Consider the following 17,756-nt stretch of genomic DNA (forward strand, 5'->3'; position numbering starts at 1 on the left):
CGATCTAGGCTGTCCGTTTGATATTCAACAGCAGCAAGATGGCGCCCACCGATGTGCTTCGTAGAGAACCCTTCAACCGCTGATCTTAACCACTTCAAGATTTGTTTAGTTTTTTAAAGACAACTCGAATTTAGTATGAGAGCTTTCTAAAGGTAAGAGTCTCTTAGCAGAATACCGTTGAATCAATGCAGCTGCATACCATTTGCTAGAGCCAAATTTGGTATTTTAAATAAGTGTTTATCCATGTTTTTTTGTTTTTTAATTATATCGGCCGCACGACCAGCTGACACAACAAGTCAGTCTCTTTGTTAAAAGTTGCCCGAAACAATATTTGTACAGTCGATACATTTATAGATCGACGCAAAATCCTAGATTATATTCCCAAATTATAGTTCCCTATTAGTGAGTAACATGGGTATAACCGAAAGCACTATGGAAGGACTCCTTCCATGGTGCAATTTTACATAGGCTTCACTTCTCGTTATCTAACTTACTATGTTCCTTAGCCAAATACGGTATCAGACAGTATTCCGCGCCTTACCTGTCTGGCACACTCCGCTTTTCCTAAGCGGCACTTTTAAATTATGTAACACCAGGCTTCCGCCTTCCTCTGAGAGCCGAACTGTTCGAGCACAAAAAGACGGCAGTTTTCTACAAATCGTCAGTGGGACAATCTGGAGAAGACTTAAGGGCCCTTTTTTTTTATGTAGATGGACACTTTGGCCCAGCACAACCTCAATTTCATCCAAACGAACGTACGAACAATGACCCTAGATGCAAATCTGTAAAGGAGTGGAATTCGGCAAAGGTTCTCCTATATATGCGAAGTGCTAACGAACCAAACGATAATTCACGTTACGATATTGTACTACTATTCGCCTCATTTCGGTGTACGGTGCAAACGTCTCACTATGGCCCTGGAGAACGGGAAGTTATTATAACGAAAGGAAGCAGCAATATGACCAAATGGCGCGGGGACGGCATTAAGTAGGGTATTTCGATGAATCGAGCATACTCTCACATACACGGCGCCTTCTGCAGCTGCCCCTGCCATTTGTACAAGTCTTGCAAGGGAGCTAACCAGTCCACCTAGTACCAACCTTGATCTGTGCATTCGATGTCGGCGAATCCCTAGAGCAGAGAACTAGCAAAGTACAACATGGCTACCCTTATAATGCCGAGCGTTTCCATGGATCGCGCGCCGCCGCAGCTGTAGCAGCTATGTTGAAACGTCCTCACTCAGTTACTCTAGTATATTAGCGTCCAGGTCGTCCACCCTTCGAATCGTGGGGGAGTTGAGAGGAGTTGGGACTGAGGGCGGCTAGCAGTTGAGGGGGGCCACTGGACGAAACTGATGTTAAAGTCACACGAGGTTGGGAGAAGTTTGTATGTGGCTGACTTTCGAATAACTCTTGTTCCCTCTTTGGGACGCAAGTTCCATTAAGTTAACGGGCTGTCAATGCGATCACCGGTGGTGTTCAGTTTCTGCCACCATACGGTCTCGTAGAGTAAAAGGCATACACCGCATTAAAGCTACACACATATAAGCGCTGCCACATGGCACCGGCCACAGTACCATGTAAAGACGGAGACAAAGAAGACCAGTGGAGTGATTGTACCGTAACGCTTAGGACCGCGTATCGTTTATTGTTGATGCGACCATTTCATCTACACCACCATTGCTAAAAAGACTGGCAAAATACTGAGGCTTCCCTTGGGAGTTTCGTCAAATGGATGGTGTATTCTGCCTAGAGGGGAAGCACCTTTCCAACGTCCGGCCGTCAACTCATGCCACCATACTCTGGGTCTGGTGGACCCGACCCAACCTGAAAATTTCTCTCCCCTGCAATCTACTGCGCTGATCGCAGCGTTTGAAAATCCGGCGGCAAAAACAGCCTAATGTACTTTTATTATAATGACTTCCAACACGAATTACAAAATCCTGCTGGCTCTCATGCTGCTGCTGTAGACTTAACTGACCATGTTTCATTCAAGTTAAGGAAAAGAACCTGTTAAAAAGTCTAGTGGATATGCAATACACGATTATAGCTGGTTTTATCCCTATCCTTCTCCTCCTCTATGGATGTCCTCGGAAAGGTAAGATGCCTAAATAACCGTTTTGAAAAGGTACCCTTTAGGTACTCTATGATTGCCCTGTTGAAGGGAAAAGGAGCGTACGCGGACCGACATCTAGGAGGAATAAGACACGAATCATTGTCGAGAAAAGAGAGAACTCTAGGCCCCTGATCTGCTGACAGGCCTTGTCGTTTTCATAACTAAAAAAAGATTTGGTCTTCTTTTACTAGCGACGCAACGGTATCCGATATCGACATTGTCGACCGATTACTTTGAATATTATAATTACCATCTCCAAGTGACAATTACTGAAGCTACATCAGAAAGCGCCAAAAAGGCGTTTAGCATCGGTGATTCTATCATGCTATCGCGTACCCCCATATATTGTGTGAGATGTGAATATTCCCTCATTAAAATAGATTAACGTAAAATGAAGTAATCGCGCCCTCTGTTTTTTTAGTGCCAGTTGGTGTGGCCAGTGGATGTAAAGTATGTCACAAGTAAAAATTCTAAAGTAGCTATTTTTAACAGCCCATTTGCGAAAGTTGTGGATTCATTCTAATGGAAATTTATAAAAACAGTTAAATTTTTCTAAAATTTGTTGTTTTTCTCTCTGAGCTTTTAAAATGCTAATACATAACGGTGGCTGACCCGTTTGCTTTACCAATTAATATTCAGTAATTCCATAAAATTGAACGTATATACAGTAGATTATGATGGCATTAAGTATAATAGGCTTATCTTTCAGCTTTCGATAGTGCGCCAGTTATAATAAATGTTTTTTTCTGGCAAATTACTGCAGTTGAGAGCATATTTTTGCTTGCTAATTTCGAAGTTATTTTAAACTTAGTTGTCATGAAGTTAGTGAGGTAAAACACTGTTAACATCAGTTTACGCTGAACGCCTTGCTGTACAACCAGTTTTGAGGTCGGTGTAAATAAGGCAAATGCTGGTCGTTAGAGCAAACCTTTGAAGGATTTGTTTGCATTTACTGGTATAAAGTTTATAGGGGTTATCAAGTAACGCCATAGAGGTAGGTCAGCTGTGAAAAGTTGCTCTATATCGTTTGCAGTATGTAACTGAGGTAATACCGTGGTATGCTGTTATCAATGGTTAGGGTATTAAAATTCTATAATTCGTTGACAATTCGGAAATTGAAGTAAACTAAAAAACAAAGTTATACGCTCTCAAGAATTATCCGACCAATATAACTAACTGAAGTCAGAGGTAAACAAGTAAAGTCAGACAATATCAGAAAGAGCACTTGAAAAGGGATGGACGTCTTTATTTTGAGCTGGTTCAACCTTGAAAATGTTTGTGTCGATAACCTCAAAAACGGCATCCTCGAACGCATTTACTTGTCTTCACCCGGTCTCAGCAAAGGGGACAGTTGTAATGAAGTGTCCTATTAAAAAAAAATACCAGTGTATTTGATCTCATGTTATCCATGATATGCTCTATGTTTACTCCATAAACTTAGATATTTATTTTCATCGTAGCTATGGCTTGTTGTGTACATAGTTAGAGTATTCTATGCGATGGAAGTTACAATTCAAATTGATCGTTCCTCGACAATCGCAATGTATAGGCCTGTCATTAAATTGAATCAAATATTCCCATTGTATCTGGCAGGTGGCGCTGAAACCGAATTGCACGATCATCGTACCCAGGTAAAATTTCCCAGGATGACTATTTTAGCCGCCTGGTGTACCTCTGTTGTTTTCATTAACTTGTTGTTGTTTTTGATTAGATGCGTTCAGTCACAGGGCTGGAGAAGACACATGTCCGACAGCGCCCCCTTCACTATTTTCGTGCCGTAACAAGTTCTGCCGAGACAAAAAGAGTTGTTTGCGAAGTGCAAAGCGAACTTTCATTAAGCGTTAAAACTTGCCAGTTCTGCTTGAATCACTTCAATAGCAGAAATTTTAACTTCGGCACCGAACTACGCTTCGAATGTTTAGGCAGGCACTCCTTAAGCAAGATGCAACACAGTCAAGTGCTCTCTGCACAGCTGGGAGTGGCCTAGATAACCGTTGTCAACCGTTTGTGAAAAATTGAAAAGGAATGGAAAAAGCGATTAGTTCCCATACACTCAGTCGGAGTGAGCAAACAAATATCTGCCGATATGTGTTTCATTCTATATAAGCGCCACTTCTATATGGGCGATGATAGATTGACCCCTAAACGCAGACCTGAATGGTTAGACATTATTTCCAGTTGGATGCCACGAAACAATATGCATTTTTAAAAGTTACACCTCTCCGTATGGCGGGATGAGAAAAGAGCGTTAGACTATGGGCTACTCAAACCTTAAAGAAGAAGCCCGTTACATAAATTAACTTATCTGTCTGAACCACGAATGGATAGTTTAAGGCTTGGACTGGCACAGGGCGAGGCAAAGTTATATTGCTGCATCACAACGCTCTGCCGCATACGGCTTTAGTAACTTAGCAAGCGCTAACGAACCTCCAACGGATAACTTTTTTCACTTAGCGTTCAGTTCGGACGTTGCTTTATCTGATCTTTTGGTCAGTGTGGCATAGCCAGGAAAACAAAACAGAGCCCGAACTCCGCAAATGATACGGAAAAAATCGCTTTTAAAAACAAAGATGTACTTTCTTTTCAGACTACATTAGGACTACAAAAGAGTCCTAGAGAGCAACAGACACTACTTTGATCAAAATTTATTCGCTTGCTCAAACGTTGCAATAAATCAAAGTGACTAAAAAATAATGAAAATTTTCTAATTAAACTGGAGTTTCGGAAGTCCCTAAGGTGACCTATGTCTTCTACCAAGCCGCTAACGCCTAATTTGCTATCGAAGAGACGCATTTCAGATTTGCCCGTCGACCAAGGCTGTACAAAGTTGGCTATAAGATCGATTGATGTAAACGACTCCAGGGGATGAAAACTAAGATCGGAAAGTCTGGTTAGTTACCTCCATGAAGACTTGTGAGCAGTAACTGTGCATTCGCGAAAAGGATGCGTCAGAAAACAGTGTGACGAGAGAATAACATATGTAGTTTGTGAAAAATCTGGCTAATGAGAGATGATGGAGGGTGACGAATTGGGAAAATGGAAAAGCTAAGTATGGTCGGTACACAAAGGCCTCGGCGACTCTGAGTGGGTTTGGTATTGTATGACTAAAAATGATATATAGTGGCGCCAGCCACCCAGCCCCAGTTTGATGGAGTTGTCAGATCGAATTATTAGATCCTATTCGTCGAGCCATAACGTCTTCACTACTTCCGCACTTTTACTTCACAAGAAAACTGTTATAAGTAAATCTCTACCCAGATGAGTTCATGGTTGTAGCTACGCACAATGTTATATTTTTGTAATCAATTATAATCAATAACTTAAGTGGAGGGTTAGAATAAGTGGAGGAGAACATGGTTTGATTTTTCTCAGAAAATATTCTATATGGTGTTAAAAAACATTACATTTTTTCTGCCTCTCTAAGACCAAAGCCTGTAGCTGTTGCTGTACAACGCTTGACCGTCAGAAAAGGGCTTTATACTCCTAAAAAAGAACAAAACAAGTTATCCAATATCCGTATCGTTTCCGTCAAATAAACAGATAGTGCATCTAAGTCCTGTTTGACTCTAGAGTAAAGAAACCTATTTTTATTGGTGCCTCCTATACTGCGTGCGCTACAACGCCCAGTTAGAAAATAGGACTGAATAGCCGGGTATCCCGCGAGCGTTTTTATTAAACTTTTAGCCTAATGCGAGTGGCTTATTAATACTGGTGCAAAGAAAAACCGTGACACTTGAACCGTATTTGACGTGGAGACCTTTAACCAAACTATTTCTCTCCTTTAAAAGCATGATTACCATGATACCGGACAATATAAAACGATTACCTACAAATTTAACTTTTTGTAGTACCCTAGTAATAGCCCCTAAGACAAATTTATTTTTAGGCAAATAATGGTAAAATTGAATCTTCGGAGGCCCTGGGTTTAACTATTGATGCCTTAGATTGGCGTGGAGCAATCTGCATACCGTACGTTTATAGACGAAGTTTATCACTTGCTTGCATAGAGGAAGCACGTAACGAGAATAACTCAGATAATAATTACAGAGTAAACCCAATTCACCATCTACTTAAATAGGACAATGCCATCATAATCTATTTAAGGTGGTCAATTGTTTACGACCCAATCCGTTGTTTGTTCGTGTGAGTCTTCTATTTTTCATCGATCGTTTTGCCAACATGTTTTGCAATTACAGTATTTTTGTATATGTGTACACATTATATTCTAGAACAGGCATGCAATTCATACTAGCTCGACACGGCGGAACAATATTGTTCGCAATAAGCGTTCCATATAGGATAAGATAGATTTGTTTGTTCGTCGCTAGGTAGTCCGTCAAACAGACACAAAGCTAACGCAAGACGAACAGCACGGTATGGCATACCCGTTCAGCCGGTGGCGTTGGCGGCGGCAGCGACGGTCGGCGACAACAACCTGTTCGTTCTCTTGTTCTAGGAGTACCGGGATTTGGAGATTGGCAGCGGGGTCCGGGGATCGGCTACTCCTATGCTAGCCTCCCATAGCAGCATTAGTAGCGAAATCATCTTTCCTTTGGCTTATATCAGTGGCGCTAGTCATCTGTCGCGGACGGGGCAGAGGGGGAGTCTCGGCTCGATCACTAGGTCGGTCCTTCTTCCTTCCGTGCTTCACCGTCCTGTGTCAAACCCTTAGGCCTATACTACTCGTGTACCGACAGGCGGCTTGGCCGAGAGAAAAGCGCTTCGCGGTCGCCTCCGTCAGGGGGATATGGAAAGGTCGTAAGAAGAAGCCGTTTGCGTCCCTCTCCTACACTGCTGCTGCCTCACTCAGAGGAAAAATTGGATGGAAAGGCGACTAGCCGGCTACGCTGGCTGTAGGACCGACCAGCACCAAGTACTGTGTATCCCGGGACGCTTCAGGGTCGTTTAGGGAGAAGGGGCCCTCAACAGCCTTGGGTTGATCCGAGATTCCTCCTTACGGCTCTCCTGCCGGCGGAACTAGCGGAACACAGCAGACAGACAAACAGCAGCCTCACCGTGGCCCACAATGTAAAGAGCGCGCGCACACGTTAGTTACGGGGGTCTCAGACAGGGGGCGCTGCGTGTACGTGGGCGGCGCTTTAGTAGCTCGAGTTCTGGAGCACATGGCATGCAGAGTTCTAAGAACGGACGAGCGCCCGGCCAGAGTCCGTGCGGTCGGACGACAAAGAGGAGGCTGCGTTGTCGTGTCGTCCAATTGTTGTAGTGTTACGGAACAGCACTAATTCCCATTGCTGCTGGTCATTCTGTTGGCACTGATCTAAGTCGCTGACGTTCGACAAAGTGCAGAGAGCATCGTTCTTTCGACTAGTACTCGTGGCGGCGAGTTTCTTGACCAAAATTTTCTCCCACAAAAGCCGTCAGCACAGCAGAAGGTATCGGATTGCAAAACCTGCTCTTATTAGTACCCTAACTTGTCACCCTGCATCGGTCAGTTTGCTAGTCGACATCAGCTGGAGCGGTAACATTTTATTCCTTCACCTATATGAAATACAGGGGAGAGTCAAGAAAGCAGAGAAATCAACAAAAAAGTAACAAGGAACAACAATAACAAGATCAACAACAGCGTGTGTTTTTGTGCGTGTCTTGTGGATTGCAGCTACGCGTTGATCTGCAGATGTGTGTAATCGGTTTACTCAAATGCTTATGATGAGTATGCTAATCGATGTGTGTGAAGTGAATGCTTAAATGTCACGAGTCATCATGAGGTTGGCACGCTCAATTGCAATGGTGTTTGCCTTTGAATTGAGGTGTTGTCGAGGTATGTTCAAGTGTTAGGGCATCGTATATAAACAAAGAGAATAACCCGAGAAAACGAAGAAACAAAAGGATCGAAGACTAGGGAAGATATCATTTGGTGTGTGCTTAGTGCATCTGCTGATATCTAATGTGTCCTGGTGAATTAAGGGACACAGTAAGATGACGATAATAATGATAGTGGTGATTGTGGACGGATATGAGCATCAGTTGCACATAGTGGACGATGCCTTGTAGAGTGTGGCCAGGATAGAGCGGGGCCACCGTGCACTGTCCAGAACCACTTCTGGACACCTGCTGGCTTCTTCATCTCACGAGGACGGGGTTAGAAGCCTCGTGGTGAAGTCGTTATGGAGGATTTTAACTTTTCAACAACAGCGGCCCCGAGGCGAAGAAAAATGAAAGCGCTAGCCCCTGGTGTACTTCTACTTCTCATCATAAAAGGTCAGTATACACAGCTTGTAGGTTCCACAAATCAATAGACTAGGTTATAGAGAACTATAGAAGGTGTTGCCAGTGAGTACTTTTTTGAGAAAACTCTACCGTATTAGATTTCCTTATCTGCCAAGGGCTGTTAGTGGCTCGATGATGATCAAGGATGATATTTCAATATGTCCTACGTAAAAAAACTGTACAAATTGAATTGTCAAATACAGGATAAGGACGATGTCGTCGGTGTAGTCTGCGAAAAAAAAAATCTCTAATCTAATTGATCTTTCGACGATTTAAGTAGATGATCCCGCTAAGATTATTTGTTAATGTCTTTATGTATCATCTATATATATATGTCATATATATATATATATATATATATATATATATATATATATATATATATAGATATGTATATAGATATATTACATTACATAATTTATAGAAGCTTATTTCATAATTTACTAGAAGTGCTTCTAAGTCTGTAATGGTCAAAATCAGGCGGATAATGAGCTATAGCAGACGAGAAACAGACGAGGCTTGTCGGAGTGAAATTGTGCTTGAAAAATATTACGTCGCATTTATAAAATTCGTTTATTTAAATGCAAGTCCATGGGTTGAAACATGTGCTGTCAGCCTCGTTATCTTCTATGCGGGTCAGTTTAATCATATCTAAAGGCTGCTGTTCTCTAAGAGAACTACTCCACCCTTTATGTATTGATTGACACGTTTGTCACAAACGTGCCACGATTTTATAATCTCACGTAGGAATGATTTAAATCGGACGGTTGCTGACGCTTAACTAAGGTTCAAGGTTTTTAACCTTGGCATAAATCAGCAGAAAATGAATGCGTTTTACTTTGGAAGAAATGCGCACGTGATGCATAAATTTATTTTACTTTATCTCAGCTTCGAGCATACTGCACGTCCATACATTGAGCAATACGGCGTTCACAGGCAAGAATCTGATTTGATTGATCATTTTTTTTTGTCATAAAACAGGGGGAATTTGCGCTCTTATTCAGGAAGCAGCAGGAATAGATTCCGATATCTTTGTGGCACCCAGCTGTTCTTAGGTCAACATATCGTATATTATTCGATAATCATTGGGGTTGCATTCGATGTTGACCATGATAAGCTGACGAAAACCTTCATAAGACACTTGGATTATTAAAGAGCCTTAACTTCTCTTTGCTATGGATAATAAAAACAAAATATACGGTGCAGTCCTCTAGACAGCTGCTACTACAGATAGCCATTTTTATTGAACTTCGTGTAAAATGTCTATACGTGCAATTTTCTTGCTAAATTATTTGTCGATGGTTTGAAGTTCGCTAAAAGTATAAAGACGATGAAGTATGCAGAAGATTATTGGAGTACATTTTAATTCACACACCTAACATTAGGTGTATGTACATAAAATAAAGACCACAGCTTTAGATGCGCTGATCACCATATCGGCGAGGCTGGTTCTATCTGTGTGCTCGCTTCTAATTTCCTCTAATTTGATCTGGAAGCCATAGATTTATACATTTTGCTACGTCACTACTACAACGTTCGCCAAACTGGCCAGTGTTAACGATATCAATGCTTCCTTTTTTTTTTTTTTGTTTTAAATCGTGCAGTTTATTTGATAACGTTATTGAATTCCCGTATCGGATCGGGTTTGCTCAATGTCGCTTGCCAGATAACATCTTCGTACGTGTGGAAGCCTGTACTAGTCGATGTACTCTTGTGGTAAGCTACCTTACTATAGGTGAGCATTATTAAGTCAATATTACGTTGGTTACATGAAAGCTTACTGTGAGTATCCTTAATTGACGTCAGTTTTGCTGCTATGGCTACCATGTCTATAACGCCAGTATTAATATCCTTGTTCCTGTGTATATATTATATATCTTATGCATAAGAGACTACGATGCTATTTTTTTGAGGTTTTTGTCTTTTATCCGCCGCTGCCAGCTCATCCTTATCATCCTCCTTTCTTCCCGCATTCATTCGTGCCACATTTTTTCGACTGAGTTTTTCAACGACGACGTAGTCGACTGACTGAACTTCGTGATGCTCAGCCGCTTGGCGCTGAAGGGAGCCAAAGTTGGTTGGTTGGCTTTTTAGAAGAAAGAGGTCTTGAGTGTCGCCGTCGTCATTGTTTCGAATTAAGTGCACGTGTCCAGAATATTTACTCCCGTCGCGAGGGCTCATGTAAACCCGGGTTTCGGCTGCCCAAACAGTGTTACCACCGCGAGCGAGAGCAATATTTGGCTCTAGCAGCAGCATAACGCCAGTAACGTAGACTTAAACAGGGTATACAGAAACAGACTTTAAAACCTTTCTCCTTTTTGCCTTTCGGACTTAGGCGAGGCGAGTGGGTGTTAGGGTGGGAGGGTCGCTGCTTTTTCGTGCGACTCTAGCACCCCTCAATTCGAATGTCGGTCACGCAAATCTGATAACTTGTCCCTAGCTAATTCACACGGCGGACCATTTCGTACAGCGAGCGCTATACTACCATAGCTATTTAGTTCTCGTGCTATCTAGGTTAGCCTTCTGCCTAGAAAATGTCTTTGTCATGTCCCGAAGGTTGCGCAAGTTCAATGCTTTTTAGACGTTTCGCCTCGTGTGTTGTGGCGATCCAAGGTAATTGACTGTTAACCAGTATCTATAACAGCTTATCAGCGTCCGGCTTGAGTGCGACAGCCTCGTTTCGTGAGTCTTCAATCTAAGGTAGGGAAATTTGTCAAGGCTATTTGGTAGGGCCTTGGGATCGAAACCTTGAAAACCAACCTCGATAACCGTAATAGTTTTTAAGGGTACGACGCACGCTGTGGTTGCAAAACCAGCTTTAAATTATCTCATACAATCAGTATCTAACTGTGTCTGTAAGTGGAAAGTGTCCGGATCTGTTCTGAGTTGCGTTGATAGCTTATCGTTTAGTGCGGGGCCGCTGCTTACCGTTGTTTCGGGGTCAAACAGTTCCCCTCGAAGAATAGGAGACGAAAACGAACCACGAAGCAGAGAGCCTAAGTTACTGTGGCCATCTCAACCAGAAGGTTTACTTGCTGCCACTCTTTCGATCTTACTCACTTATTGTGGTGTGAAGAGACGTATGATGGATGGAAAAAAGGGGCAGGCCAAAGTGACTTTGTCGCTGTTTTTCTTGTATTGGTGTAATGTGGTAGGAGAACTCTTTTAAATTATATTCGCTTCGCTAAATGATAATACATGGCGCAGTATTTTCTCCGGTTGAAAATAATTTTTACTCGTGTTTATTATCGCTGCACGGGCTAATTCAATAAAACAACTAGATATTTTAGATACAGTTATGGAAAGCTGCGTAGAGAAGGCTGGTCTTTCTAGCATTTAATGACCGGAAGTGAGAGAATATTTATTTCATTTATATTTAAATATTTATTATTTTATTTAGGCCAAATGGTATTATATGTCCAATAAGACGTATGATTTTGGTAGACTATGTTTTACAGTAGCCTCAAAAATAACAAAAGTCAACTATGAAAAAACATAAGTTAGAAAAGTAAGCGCATTCTTCAATAGCAATTGTGTTGTTTAATACATACTTACTAATTAAGTCAAGGATAAAAACTTCAAGCAGAAATTTTTAAAAAGGTTCTTTTCTATTTACTAAGACTATCGTTTATAATAGCCAGTCAGCTTCCAGAACGTTGCGTGATTTTGGGACACCTAAACCCAAGCGCATAACGTTTGAATTCTCTAGCGCTCCCAATTAGAACGTGATACGGCAGCGTATTATAAAACGAGCCTGACTTCGTTTTCCGGTTCGTACCCGTGTGTAAATTTATATTCCATCACGATATAGGTCTTGTTGAGTTCCGCGTGCCCTCAGTGACCCGCTGATAGCCAGTGCGGTTTGGCCAATACCATAAAATTTTTGGCGACAACTTGTACGTTACCGGTAAACTCGAACACTTGTGAACGGCCGTTGCTGCTAGGACGACGAAGTATATAACGACCGATCGAGGCCAAAGCGTTGCCCGAGATTAAGGAATTGCAAGGTTCGTTTTGAGTGTAAAACTTTTCTGATTTGCATGTTATTGACGCTACGTCGGAAACGCATATATCCATCTGATGAGCAAAGACTGTACCGGCATGAACCACCCAACCCAGACGAACCCCAATCGCTGTTGTCAGCTTACGCGCTGTGAACTTTTCAGTTGATATGTTGTCGTTCGCACGTTCTTCTTTTCGCTTCAACAACACGTAATCCACGTCATGTTTTGAATGGTCGAACACACTTGCGCTCCAACTAAATAGAAACACGTAGCCGTGATTTTGCCAAGAGAGAAAAATGGCATGCGACTGTGTTAAAGAGAACGGTCGCTAACGAGAGAATCGTGTTATTTCTTCTAGTTCATGAGAATTCAACCTGTTGATAGCTTAGAATCTGTATCGGCGAGGTTTAACCATGCGAACGTCATAGGGTTAACACCATGGACAGTTGGACGTTTGTATTAAACAAATGCGACGATAACGAAGGACACATGTATGAGTTAAATAGCAAAAAAAAATAGGGAAACGGTGAAAACAAGGACCAGAAGAAAAATCAACGGTAACAGGACACCGATGTAATCAGTTGATTGAAGCTATTCAACGTTCCTTCGTCGTGTAAACTATTTATCTGCTGTTACATAAGTAGTTTGCACAGATCTATCTCTATTTTCGGCGGTGAAAACATACCTCTGTTTTCAATCAGACGAACAAAATATATGACACAGTAGCTATAATATTAATAACCTATTACTAGGCGATGTTTAGAAGAGCGCTCTACATTTGGGTTCCGCGCAATCGATCGTGGGCAGTACACTATATATTTTACAAATTCCTATATATAGGTTATTTAAATCGTATGCTCTGCCCACCAGACGGCGGTGTTCACCGTGTTGAAATTGCTAAAGGGAATTTCTCAAAGCAAACTCAAAATTAAGACGGTTCTGGTCTCTCTTTCGTCGTTCTGACTGACTTGCTTTTTTAGCTAACATCGTTCGATCCATTTAATTTCAGATCCGTCGATCACATATATACAGTGTGTCTGACCCGGTCGTAAATCCCCTGCACAACTTCGTTCCTCACTATCCATCCCGCGCCGTCGATTTTGTCCACGTCCAGGCAGCCTGGTGATATCGACACACCCACCACTGTGTCTCAGGACGATATCCTTTCCATTCCTTGGACTGTTCATGCTGCTGCTGCTGCTGCTGCTTTCGTTCTCTGCTCTATTCGTGCACCATGTCAATGGATTCGACGACCCCCGACGTTTTTTCAATATCCCTGTAAGACGGCACAATTATAGGCGCGCGTCGCTTCTCTTTTTACTCCCTTGCCTCGCGTCTACTACGATTCTAGCCAATGAAGGCGGTTCGCGTCCCCTATATCATCCCACTTTTCTCGTTAATCGTTACTCCCCAATTTCATCTTCGCGAGCGCGACTACGACTGCCTCTGCTTTACTCCTCAGCCGTACTACTCATGCTCACTCTCTATCTGTTATTCGGCGGTGATGAGAGGCCTCTTCTAGACTAGCGGCAGCACTCGACCGTTCCTCGGTCGGTCGGTCGCTCGCTCGGTCAGCACTATATGTATTCGTCCGTTCACTGCTAACGGAGGTGGTAGTTACTTCCTCTTTTTAGCTGCGGGTTGCTCCGGACGTGGAGCCACTATCGCCCCTCTTCTCGAGCACCGTTACTGCCACTTCTGTTAAGCGCTCACGACCGCCGCAGCCGGCTCAGCAGCTGCCGTAAGCATGAGGACCATCTACTCTTTCCTTCTTTCGCACATTTTCCACCGTTGACCTGTTTGAACCGCACAGTTTCGCGCGCGGTTCAACTCAGCCTACATGGACGCTCGCAGCTGCTATCAAGAGAGGCCATGGCGTTGCCGTATGGAGGGAAGTCAAAGTGATTTATTATGCTGTCTTTAATTTTTAAAATCTAACGACGACACAACGCCGGAGCAGAGGCCGTTAGTACTATCTTTTCCCCCACTACGACGACTACTAGTAATATTATGATTATTATTACTCGCGTACAACGTATCGCCATCAGCAGGTAAAACGAAGATCTAGCCGATAGTTGATAGACAGCGGCGACCTGCAGCCCGCTATTCGATGAGGAGTTCAAGCTTTCGCCCCCTTTAGGTGTCTCCTTACTGGAGCTATATAGCTTTCGTCTTTGTTCTCCTTCTGCCCCGCTCGCCTCTTCTCGATCACTTATATGCTCGCATTTTTGGGCCATGCCCACCTATTTTATCCGCATGTCCGTATTTCCCTTTTCCTTTCTTCCGATACGCTCTCTCTTTATAATGCTGTTTCACATAGCGCTGGGATATTCCTCTTTAACATCTTTCCGGTTTGCTAGCTGGTCCACTAGTACTACAGCTGCTGCTGTCCCGTCCGGGCGAGCGCAAGCAAACGTGTGAATTGTATTTGTTCCGTTCTCCTCTACGATAAACAGCAATGCGCTTGACTTAAGAGGCACTTATTCTGTGCCCCATTTCTGAGGTTGTGTTTGGGCATCTAGAGATCGCTGTGTACACATGTGTGTACCACATATACTGTGATAGATACATGCCGAATTATGTGGCACTAGCGAGTCTGGCTTGCCAGCTTAATGAAACGATGGATGCTGCCCTAACATGCGCATGTGGATCTTGGAAAAGTCGATGGGAGTTCAATCGAGGCTACGCCCGTTCTAAAAGTTGCTCAGAACTGTTTGATAACAATGATAACATGCAATCATAGATATAATGGTGGCAATAGCTATGACGGTAATCACTCAGAAGATCGCCTCGCTGAATTTGTAGGTCCAAGGGTGTTCTGCTTTTCAAAGACTTTCCAAAGTTGCAGTTTTTGTGTTGTCTATTTAACCTAAAGGCATTTACTAACCACATGCGGGCTACCTTTGAGTGGCCGTGATCAGTATGCTCCATATATGTGCTTGATGGCTGTTGCTCCTATAATGCTTATGGAAATGAATAGATCAAAATTCGTATATATCCAAAGTTGACCTTTCTTTATATACAAAGGAAGATCAACTTACTACAGCGCACCCTTTGGCGTCGATACTTTAACGGCTTTCCCCTATATGACTGATGGACGCTTTAAGGGAGGCAATGTTTCCTGCGATTTACGGAGGGTGTCTTTCATACGTGCGTTTGCATGAGGGAATCTCCTGTACCAAACTGTCAATTTGATACTCTTGAAAATTTGTAGATCGCTGTACATACGCCACGTATAAGACAGCAGATATCTAATTCACTAGATCAGACAAATCTAAGGACCGTCAAAGATTATAATAATACATATATAAGAAATAGCTAAACCAGTTGAGCCATGTCCTAAATTATAGCCTCAACAACGGCACAAAGTCAAAAATGGCCTTACGCTTACTGTGTGATATGTTATAGAAAAACTATTGCACTGGAGCTTCACGGAACACGCCGCTCTTCTTTTTACTTGGACTGCAATAATGAATTATGTCAGCGTCGTAACATGGTATCCACACATATATGCTAGTGAAAATCTTCGAGTAATAAGCTATCTGTTCGTCGCTATGATGTGTGCCATATTCTGCCAGCCTGCACGGGTTACTTAAGAGAATATGTGGCTTTAGTAATTTACTACCTGCTATAAAATAATAAGGTATAACAATAAAATCTTGGATCACAAGCAGTATCAGCGATAATTAAAATAGGGCAGTGTAAGTGATCATTAAGAAGGGTTTGATACTGTAAGACGCGTTGATGACTGCCCTGGAACGAGGTTTCCTACAAAGGTCATGCTGCTTAAAAAAATACCGAACGGCAACTGACTATTCAACGGTGTCTTCAGTTTTGGCCGCGCTTGATCTTTGTTAACTTCACTGCCCTGCTGGCATTTCGTCTTGAACGCATTAATCACTGCAATATCTACGTCTAGCTCAAATGTATCCTGTGACCGATATAATAAATCTCAAACGTTTGCACACCACCGTCTCGCCATACTCATCCGAGCTGGCGTTATTTTCTCTTGACCGTAGCAGCTGTAATTTTTTAAATACCCCAGTCTCAACATCTTCAGTTATCGCTACCAGTAGCATCAGCTTCATTTATCAGCCAGGCAGACCAGCGGTCGTCAAATGGTTTGCCGTTCGGTCGAACGCGGACGAGCGTCTCTTCTGTCCCGGTAAATCGACATCGGATACCAATTTCCGCGTTTCGTGCTTGCTCTTTCTCATTCCATTCTTTTGCAATAATTTTTTGCCCTCGGAGTGAGCTGGGAAGGACGTCATAATAAAGGGAAGAGTTTGGCGGGCGCTTCACCACCTCGTTTTTCCGAGCTTTGCCCGCTGTTGCAGCAGCAGCAAACATCGCAGCCGTTTCTCGCCGTCGAGGCAGGAGCTTCAGCCGATTTCCGCCGACGTCTTCGTGCGACTGCCGCTCCTATTGTTTCTACTAACTGGACCGGTGCTGGCAGTAGGACCAAATTGTGTTAATCAATATTTACCCGTTGGGCCGCAAACTGTTTCTGCCAGTTGAGAAGCCGGGGCGTGCATTCAACCCTTAACTTGGCCGACGTCGCTTTTCTGCCTGCAAGAAATGCCCGTGTGGACAAGGCAGAACATGATCACGATGGCTCTGTTTCCGTAACCCCTTTACCGCGCAAGGCACGCGATGCGCTTGAGAGCCGATTCCGTACTGTAGGGAGAGTCAGCCGAGGGGATGAGCAATGGGTATACTCAGCGGCAGGTAAGCTTTTCTTTTTCAACTTCAGCGGGTTACTCACCGACGCGATTGTTTGAGCAACTTGCTGTTGCGGTGGAAAACGAGTTCGTTGCATTCTGAAGGCAAGTGTTTCTCTTCTTTTCATCCTTCTTCTCTTGCGATGTTTGCTGCAATTTTAGCAAACCCACTACGTTGTCGAGCGACCCGTGGTGACTGTATGTTGGTAGAAACTCGGTAGAAGGCTACCTCGATTCAGGACGTACAGCCTAAAGAGTACATACCACGAGTGCTTGCTACTGCACATTCTATCTTGGGGGGTCTTTACACAGTTTTCACTTGTCTTCGTCCTGGCTCGCTAGTGGGTCTCACACATAGATGGCAAAGGTGAGCAGGATCGCTACCGATATGGCCAAAGAAAAGTGTCTCAAAGGCGCCAACGAGACGCTTGAGTTAATTTTTCATTAGAGTCACTCCGACCTGGCGATTGGTATGAAATCAGCGTAAATTGTGCTATAGAATTAACTGGCGTGGGAGATGAGTTCCGTGATTGGCTGCCTGTATATTAGTCGTATGGCGGCTATTTTCAGTTGCTGATTTATTTGGAACAAGTTACAATATGGCGGTTCCCAACAAAATATCACAACCAGTTATTATGCATATATATATATATATATATATATATATATATATATAATTTTTAGGCTA

At 43.0% G+C, this 17,756-nt stretch overlaps 1 protein-coding gene across 3 annotated transcripts in view; it reads left to right on the top strand.

Moving 5' to 3' along the window:
- The first annotated feature begins 7,259 nt into the window (after positions 1-7,259).
- The window catches only part of LOC111248422 (cell adhesion molecule Dscam1-like), a 134,582-nt gene continuing 124,085 nt past the window's right edge, over positions 7,260-17,756 (top strand). The window contains exon 1 of one of the 3 annotated variants that reach the window (XM_086982702.1): positions 7,260-8,334. In XM_086982702.1, coding sequence (XP_086838828.1) covers positions 8,241-8,334 — 94 coding nt within the window. In that variant the 5' untranslated portion in view covers positions 7,260-8,240. The remainder of the gene's footprint in view (positions 8,335-17,756) is intronic. The other 2 variants (XM_022800752.2, XM_022800751.2) reach the window with 2 other exon arrangements.

This window comes from Varroa destructor, unplaced genomic scaffold (genome assembly GCF_002443255.2).
Source record: "Varroa destructor unplaced genomic scaffold, Vdes_3.0 BEIS01000003.1, whole genome shotgun sequence".
NCBI lineage: Eukaryota > Metazoa > Arthropoda > Arachnida > Mesostigmata > Varroidae > Varroa > Varroa destructor.